Source organism: Drosophila arizonae, chromosome 3 (genome assembly GCF_054131065.1).
Source record: "Drosophila arizonae isolate 15081-1271.41 chromosome 3, UAZ_ARI_1.0, whole genome shotgun sequence".
NCBI classification, from domain to species: domain Eukaryota; kingdom Metazoa; phylum Arthropoda; class Insecta; order Diptera; family Drosophilidae; genus Drosophila; species Drosophila arizonae.
In genome coordinates, this window is record NC_142923.1 from 19,874,594 (window position 1) to 19,884,284 (window position 9,691).

Here is a 9,691-nt window from a genome sequence, read left to right on the forward strand (position 1 = left end):
TGATGGACTCTAGAATATCTGTGTAGAAATGTGTATTTATATTCCGAACCCTATTTAAATTTAAAAAAAAATTCATGTATTATTGAATTTTTCTTAATGCGATAATTATCGATAAACGTGAAACTGCTCAATTTATTTTGCTGAAACTAAGTGAATACATTATGTGGAAAATGAGGAAATTGTCTTCTCTCTTTGTCCCTATCTCTCTGTGTCTTCTTTTCCCTCTCCCTCTCACATTCTGTCTTTCGCTCATTCTCTCATTCCGTCTCTCTCTCAGTCTTGCTTGCCATATCTCATTTCTTACAGGGTATCTCTTTATCAATCCCTTTGTACTCAACATTCCAACTTCTTTTAAATTCTTTACAAATTTGGTTTATTTATAGAAGTTATGTACCGCTAAAAATTGCGTCGTGTTTTAATTTTTGTTGTTGTGGTATTTATGAATCTCAAACAAAATGTTTACATCGTATTTCGATTTGTTGTTGGGCTGTTCTATAAAAACTTAAAATGCATGTTTTGCCCTTTAGTTTTATATCCCTAAGTGGTTTATTTATTGGAACTTCAGTTCAAAAGCGCGCTTGCAATTTGTATAGGATATATTGGGTTTCCATATCATATTACCAGACCCAACAACCTCGTCCAATCCATTGTATTCAGTCGGCTTTTGTTTATTTTTTAATGAGTACCCCAATTGCCTGAGCATCATCTTCTGCATGTTTATTGTTTTTTTGGAGTTTTGACATGTGTATCTGCATTTCGACTGCCCTCGCAGATCATATAGCTTGGGTTGTTTCAGGAAATTTGAAAAATTGTATTCAGATAGGATATTTATCTACTTTTTCTTATTTATCCATTCCTGCTCTACATAATTTTTACAAATATTTAATTTCTTTGTAAGCAGCTGCCATTTCCAGTTACTCTTCTCCAGTAACTGTGTGCAAAATGTGTTGCATAAACAACAACAAGGTGAGGCCAGGTGTTGTGTCCAGGTGTTTCCCTTGGCACATTAAAACCAATGATCTATAAACTGCATTTCGATAAATTATCACAACAAAGCGCGCTGCAGTCGAGATGCAACAGAAGTGGAAACAGTTGGGAGCTGTGAGAGATTCGTGAAGGGCACTCAAAATAATCAAGCATGTGGCGAAACACTTTGCGTGTGCTGAGGGAAAAACTTTTGAATGGGAAATTGTAAAAATAAATGAGGAATTCGTAATACTCTTCGATTGATCCGTTTTTTAACAAAAGATGATGTAAATAAATTTATGCATTCAGTTTTAATTAAATGAATAAGTTATATAAGAAATATTTATATGTATATACAATAGTATCAGTACTGCTAATTATATTGAAAATTATATCACCAGTGATCCCAATAATGTTAGTCATAATAAGAAAGACAATGATAATGATAATGTGGGAATCCCAGAATAATTTGTTTATAGATGATAAATGTGAATATTGAGAATAATCATGATTAAAGTATCATGAATAAAGTAAAGATCTTTATGAGACAATGAACGACGATAATGGCAAGAAGGACGACTAATGATAAGTGAGAGGACATCATCCAAAATAATAATGATGAGGACAATTAAGTCGATGGCAATAGTAATACTGACAATAATCAAAGACAAGGAAAATGAAAATAATAATGAAATAAAGCAATATTAATTCCTGGCATAAATATTTTTCATAAATAAATATTTATATCACACTTTCAAAATATTCGCTAAATAAGATAAAAAAAAAAGGCAGAAAGCAGTTAACACTCAATTGAAGCTAAATCAACTTTCGATCAAGTCATCAAATATAATGCCTGGAACTTTTTGAACAGCTGTCGATAATGAATGCAAATCGAATGCGTTTAGATTAGTTTTCCAAATCATTCAATTGCAAATTGTAAATAGGAAAAAAAAAAAACAAGTTGGCAGCAGTTATCGTGCCGCGTAGTCAAGTGGGCAGCGCCTTGAGCAGTCAGAGACAGCGAATTGATAGAGCAAATTATTGACGATTAAACGGCGTGTTGACTCCATTTATAAAGGCGAAACGCTGCGAGAGAGGAGTCAGATAAATGCAATAGCTATTGGCATTAATTGATTGATGGCTTGTTTAGATTACTGAAAATGAAAGTTCGCCACGAAATGGGTCAACAAGAGGCAGCCAGGGGGATACATAGTAGCCAAGATACAGATACATTTACAAATCCAGATACAGATAAATTTGAGCCCACGCCAAGCTGCATTTCCTTTTGTTGTTGCTGTGCTTTGAGCCATGGCTAATCAGCGCACGCACTCACACTTTATCAGCTCATTAGCTGGGCACATACATACACATATGTATGTGTGGGTATGTATAGATATATGTATATAGATAGATATATATACGATTCCCCAAGTCATGATATTTACACACGGCAAGCCGGGAAAGCTGCTGTTTGCCCATTCAGTAGTATAAAAGAAACGAAAAGACAACTGTTTGAAGAATGCATTCTTCAATGCATCCACTTTTCAATTCTTCATTGATTTTTTATTTTATTTTTTTTTTCTTCTTCTTCTGTTTTTGTGTTTGCTTCTTGTTAACTGCATTACACAATGCGCCGAGTGCTGGAAATTTAGATTTGTGGGAAAATGCAACAGAGAGTTCGGAAATAACTCCTCTATCTCCTCCACCTCCTCCTCGGATAGCCCTTGCCTTTGCCTCTGCTCGAGCTGTCATTGACTTTTATTTATTTTTAATTTTTTATTGACATGTGAAGTTTTTTTTTTTTTTTTGTAGAAGTTTAGTGAACTTTTTCTGTTGATTTTCTATTGCCTTTTACGCTTCAACTTCGCCTTAGCTCAAGCAGCGTGTTGAAAAGCAAAAGTTTTTGAACTTGTTTTTCAATCTATTTTTTAAAGTTATCAATTTTATTTCTGTTGCTGAAAATATTCTTTTGCCAAGGGCTTTTCCGAGAAATTGTTGCAAGTCTAGCTTGTGCATAATCCTAGGAAAGGGGGAGGTGAGACTGTCGGGTCTGTGATTGCTTTGATAGATTTGCAGCTTGTTGACAAGAAGTTTGATTTAACAATTTTGCTTTTCATGAATTTTATTAGTTTGAATATTAAAAAGAAAATTTCTTAACAAGTTTGTTTTTCGATTTTGTGGGCTAAAAATATTTTTTTTTATATATATATTTTACGATTGCAGTTTCTACGTAAATTTATTTAATGTATTTTCATTATTTATAAGAAGTATATTAAAATAAATTTCGATTATATTCTTCCCTTAAAAAAGTCAGCAACTTATTTTGGCTCTTGCATTTTTCAAAAATATTTTTCTAAAGAGTATATTCACTTGTCTTTTTACAATATCTTTCCAAGAAAGTTGTTTACCTTCAGCTAAATTTGCTTTCACAATATTTAAATTATTATTTCAATAAATTCACCTTCATCTAAGCACCTAACCATACATATTCAAATTTTACACAAATCAATATGATCTGCTCAAATTTTATAGATCCCAAAATAGAATAAAAGCTCTTCAAATTTTAAGAGCCCAAGCTTCGCCCAGTGTGCACCCTTGAATAATCATAACATTGAAAAGCTTTGGGAATACTTTTCATCAAAAATCATAAAATTCATTAATATATAATTCTCTCGCTTTTATCTGACTGGGTCAGCTATGTTTTCGAAGCGCTTAGAATTCTGTCAACAAACGTCAACATAAACAAATGATTATCGTAAAACTTCTTAACAATCTATTAGTAAGTCGTAAGCTGGCTCCAGGGAAGTGAGCGAACCACAGGAATGCATCTTCTTCGGCATCGGCTTTGGCTTCTTCTTCCTCTTCTTCAGCTTGGTCGTCGTCAGTTTTGGGCCCATAACAAATTTCAACGACTCGACACGATAAGCCACTTAATTTTTATAACCAGTTCGGCCAGAACACACATTGTATTGGGACCTACGTCGACTGCTCTGGTCAACACCTATCCGAGCCGCCAGCTGGAACATGTGTTCCTATTAGCGCGTGTTGCGGTTCCTGTCCCTGACATACAATATGCGCGTATGTATGTATACGTATGTATGTATGTATGGCATATGACAACGCACGCAACTAGTTTATCCATTATATGTGTACTCCAGTGGGTTATGTGTCTCTAACAATTGGCCATTGTCTGCATTGTTGTTGTTGCTGCCGTTGTTAGGGCATCTTCTTTGGGCACGACCACAATTACCCGAGTGTAGAAGAGTAGGCGGCATCATGCTAGAGCCTGGCGCTATTGTCCTCTCACCAAGGGGTCACATATGTCTGTGTGTGTGTGTGTGTCAATGTGCCTCTTAGTTGATCACTAGCAAAATGACCTGAAGTGCACACAAACACACACAGTCCTTCTATGTTCTACTACTCTCTAGAGAGCTGTACCTTCTATAGCGCATATGCCTTTTTTCTTTGGGTTTATCCATTTTACATTTTGATTGGTTTTGTTCTTCAATTTTAAGTTTGTTTTGTGGGTTTTTGTAAATGCTTTAAATTGTTGTTCCATTATATTGCTTTCTTTTGCTTTGCCTAACGGTTCTTTTGTGAGTGTTTTATAAGTGATAATGTAGAATTAAATTATAAATAAATAATATATGATTATAAAGGAAGGCATTTGTTGTCGTCTTAATAGATTAATAGTTTGAAAAATTATTCGGAAATGAATAAAAAATGGGTTTTAACGGGTAATTAGCATAAAATACATTAAATATACTTATTAATTCCATATTCCTTAATACAAACTGTTAATAGAAAAATTTTAATAAATTCATCCTACAAATAAGGCTAAATTAATTTTTCTCAATTCCATAAACTAAATAAAATTATTTTTAAAATTTCGTTGATCAAATTTATGAGCTTTAAAATTTTTTTTCTAACTTTTATGCACTTTTAAAATGTATAATATTCAAAAATTTTCAAAAAATGCAATGTTAATAAAGAAATGCACTTTAAATGATCTATATATAGACTCTTATAAACTAGACTATTATCGATAATAAAAACTAAATAAAATATATATTTTTAGCTACAAACAAAACTAAAATCGAATGATTTTTATTGTAATCTGTTTGCTGCATATAAAATGAAATTTTATAGAAGAGCGTGCCTTTAGTTTTATAGCTTTCTAGTTAGTCTGGCAGCTGTGTAGCTATGCAGATCGTACGCCTAATAGGCAAAGTTCACATGACAAAGCAGCAGCACAAGAAGAACAAATGCTGTGCATGGGGCATGCAGCATGGGGCAGCAACAACAACACCTACAACAACAACAACAACAGCAAGAGTCAAGACAACGGCAAAGGCAACGACAACATTGCTCGCCCATAACTGGACCTCTCACGTAATAACGTATAGAATTACTTGTAAAAATATATATATATATATATAAAGTATAAGAAAATAAGCAGAAGAAAAAAATGAGAAGAAGAAGAAGCAGAAATCTCTTCCTCCTGTCACAACTTTCACATGAAAGTTCTTTCAACTTGAGCGCCCAAATATGGATGCGCGTTGGACACGTTGGACACGACATGGCCAACAGAGTCAAAGCCAGAGCCAGAACAAGGAAGCCGCAATAACGAGACGACTCTACCAGCTTCTAACCAATCGATCAAAGCCATATTTAGAATGCTTTGTGGTCCAGGTCTTATGCATTAGGCACTCGCTTATGGCTGCTACGACTTACCATTGGCATTCGATTTGCCGTCCGTTCTCTGGAGCCGTCCGTTCCGTCCGCGCTGCTTGGACCTCTTGCCATTTCTGAACTCTGAGGAAGCAGCTGCCATGTCTGATTCGCCGCTGCCAATGTTACTTTCAATCAGGAGGCCACTTTTGGTTTTACGACGACGCGTGCTCTGACCACCGCGGCTCGTGGAGCTGGATTTGCGTTGGCTTATCCGCTCGCCCGTCCAGGACACTATGCTCGCCTCCAGCTGCTCCACGGAGCTGACATTGAGTGTCTCTGTGCTGTATTCCTTGAGCATTTGGGCCGGTGGCAGTACAACGAGTCGTTGCTTCAATTGTTTGGCACGCCGGCCCTCAACCTGAACAGTTAGCAGGCAGGTGAGCAGGATTAGGAACAGCATTGTTGTTGTTGGCAGGATAAGGCAGCATTTTGCGCAACTGCTTAGCTTGCGCTCTTTTATTTTCACTTTCATTTTTCACAGGGGAATTTTGCCAAGCACAGACTTGAATTCAATTTGCGCACATTTTACACTTCACTTGACTTTGAAACTAATTAAAAATATTTTATTGCTTTTCTAAGACCCTTTTTTATTTCTATTAATTTAGCTTAACACCAAGTTGCACACTCAAGCACATTTCCCAGAATTTTCATTCATAATTTTATTTGATTTTTATTTCTATTCTTTCGCGTTGCTTTTTACAATTTTTTTTTTTTTTTTTTTGTAACTTTTTTAGAATTTCCGCTTGTCAGTTGTCGTCGCGACGTTTTGCCTTTCTTTTTCTGGCTGCCTTTTATTTGTATTATTTTTTGTACACATTTCCTTTTGCACACTCTATAAGACTCACACTTCTCTATTTCTCATTTATTTGACGCACATTTTTGCGCTATTTAATTTTATTTCGGTTGCAGCCAGGCGACAGCGACAAATTTTTCTTTGGCTATTTTCGTATATCCTCAGCGCAAGTGCAACAAAACAAATAAGACACACAATTTATATCAATATACATATATATACATATGTAGGCATGACTTGTGATTGCAGTTGCATAAAGCACTTTCGCTTTTATTTATTATTGCACTGCATTATCATTGACATTATTCGCATGACACACTCGATTATCAGCGTGAAATACTAACTAGTAACAGTTGCAGATGAGAAAGAACTCCGACTGCGATCGAACCGTACCGACAAATTACGATCTTTGAACAAAAAACTGAACTCTTTGCTTTGCCTGCGTGAAGCGATTGCCGCGTCCTACACAAACGACCGTCAAAACCAAACTGAAGCGAACGATCGTGCCGGCTTGGCGATCGTGCCGCCTGTTCGTTGCACTCAGTGATGCTCATTTGGCTTGACAAGCAAATAAGCTAAGAGACCGGAAATGTATGTATGCCACTAATGAATGTATTCAGGAAAGAGTGCTCAGTGCTAGAAATATAGAAGAGATTCAAGATTTTTAAAATTGTTTGTAAAAGTTCTTAGGATTTCCATAAATCTTGTAGCATTTTTAATTTATTTTTGATTTTTCTTGCTCTATTTTTAGTAGGTGCAATTAATTTGCAATTTATAATATATATAGTAATACATAAAGTTATGTTATATTTTTTATACTTGAACTTAAATGTTGTTAATAATTTATAATAAGTATAAGTATAATTCTCTGATTTTGTTTGTTTTTTAAGAATTCAGCAACATATGCAAATAATAAACTGATACCATTTATATATTTAATAATAGTTAATATATAATATTATTATGATTTTCGTAAATCTAACTAGAAAAGGCTATCTTGTCTGCACTCATTGCATGTAGCACTGGGATTGTATTCCTTATGTTTGTGGAACGTATTAGACATGGTCTTGCCTTGGGCTATAGCACAGCATTGCTGCAATAGCAGACATTCTAGAAGCATTGAACATATCGTTGAAGTACTGTTAAGGATTAGCATATATTCAAAATTACATTTAGTAAAACGTAAAGCCTGTATTAGCATTTACACTTCAAAGATTTATACCTTAAATTAGCCCTTAAACATTTAAATATACGAACTATTAAAACGAAACTGCATTTTAGAAGATAAATGGCTTGCCTACTGAGGCATGATAAGGCTAATATATTATGCTTCAGTGCAATATTCGTTATCTTATTAAAATGAAAATTCTGTTTATACCTAACAGACAATATTTGAATATATTTAATAATGATAATAAAGGCAAAATAATAATCATCAAAAAATTTTCTTTAATTTCTGTTCATCTATTCTTATTAATATAATAGAATATAATTTTAAATAAAGAGATATTCAGAGTAAATAAAATGCATACATTCAAGATATTCAAAATTTACAAATATATTAAATATATATTAAATTTTTTTTTTCATTTTATTTAAAATTTAAATATTAAAAAAAAGAACTCAAATTTTTTAAAAATTCAAATAGCATTTATTCATATACATCTTTAATGTGTATAAATAAAATTGTATTGATAACATTAACCGCTATGTTTTTTAATATCTATTATCTTAATATTAATTTTATACATATTAAATATTTATTTTATACATATGCATAAATAATAGTTAGGTAATTATAAACATTTCCCAATATCTATAATATTGTAATAGTTTTAATTTTCAACTTTTCAAGCTTAGATTCCAAAGGGAGAAAACTAAGCTCAATTCTATTTTCGGTGTTTAACGCTCTTTGTTTGACTTGTCTATTTTCCTGCTAACGAATCGCTCATTCTGTCTCTTTCTCCTTCTCTCTCTCTCTCTCTCTCTCTCTTTCTCTCTCCTTCTCTTCTTTTCAATGCCGGCTTTAGTCTGTCCGCTAGTGTTTACCTGTTGAATTTTTCAGTGTTATTCTTTAGCCCGTGACTTTACAGGTACTTCAAGTATATATGGCTGTGCGTATTGGGTTCAATGGGATTTTCCGGTGCGCTAAACAAAAACATTTGTTTTGCCCGCCCGCTCGCAGGCACCTTGCTAGCTAGCTCACTTGCTTGCTTGCGCCCTTAGCTCCTTTTTGTTGTCTCGCATTTTACACTTTATTGTTTGGCCTTAAATTCGTTTTGACAGTTGCCAGTTAGAGGCAAACGGACGGAATGGAAGGACGGAACGGAGCGTCAGCAGCGCTGTCGCAACGGGCATTCCTGATTATCCTTGCGGTGCGTTTGGTGTGTGTGTGTGTGTGTGCGTGTGTTTATTTTTTGTCCTCGTTCCGCGACGCAGCAGGTGATGATGCAGCCACAGCGAATGGCGGCACTTAACGCCACGGCAGGCGTACCGAACGTATATCTTAAGTTGAAACGCATTCGCCATATCGTATGGTATCCTTGGCGCACGTTTCATGTTGCCCGCTGGCTATTTGCAACTCAATTCGTGGCACTCGCATAAATATCTCCAGCTCAAAAGGCAGCGCCTAATAAGTTCACCACGCCAAAAAGTATCTGCGCGTACCTACCTTGTATCTGATGCAATTTGTTGCAGCCGGGCACAAAGGGCATTTGTCGAAGCGTGAAACAGCAGTTTCACGAGCTGCTGCTGCCGATGTTGCTGCTGCTGCTGCTGCAGCAATTGCAGCACCCCCTTCATGCCCTTGACAGGTTTGGGACGGTTTCGAATTCTGCCGACAAGGATTAAATCGGCCGCCCTTTGTCTGCGCCGTTTAAATTGGTTCGTTTACCAAATGAAGCAAAGTGCGGCAACGAGTTGAGCCAACAAGTACGAGTGCTCGAGACGGAAGTGACTGACTATGCTATGCCCTAAGTAGTGCAACGAGTTGATATAATCTAACGTCTGGTTATACTTTAAGAGAGATCTACATAATTTTGTTAGTACAAAATTACAACTATCTCTCTGATAAATTAAATTATTTAGATATAAGTATCTCTTCCCACATCTATAGAAGATGTCAGCTGCACAGGCTTACAGCCGTTCATAAAAAGTGTAGCACAACATTTTATTCATGTTTATGTACCGTCTCAAATC

At 35.2% G+C, this 9,691-nt stretch overlaps 1 protein-coding gene across 3 annotated transcripts in view; it reads right to left on the reverse strand.

The window, feature by feature from the left end:
• LOC108611709 (wing blister) overlaps nt 1-6,970 on the reverse strand; it is a 102,144-nt gene extending 95,174 nt beyond the window's left edge. For all 3 annotated transcript variants that reach the window (XR_016269505.1, XM_018004476.2, XM_089465853.1), the window contains exon 1: nt 5,701-6,970. Coding sequence is in view for 2 of the 3 variants with exons in the window: in XM_018004476.2 (XP_017859965.1) it covers nt 5,701-6,172 (472 nt within the window). In the remaining variant the exon portion in view is untranslated. The remainder of the gene's footprint in view (nt 1-5,700) is intronic.
• Nucleotides 6,971-9,691: the final 2,721 nt, after the last annotated feature.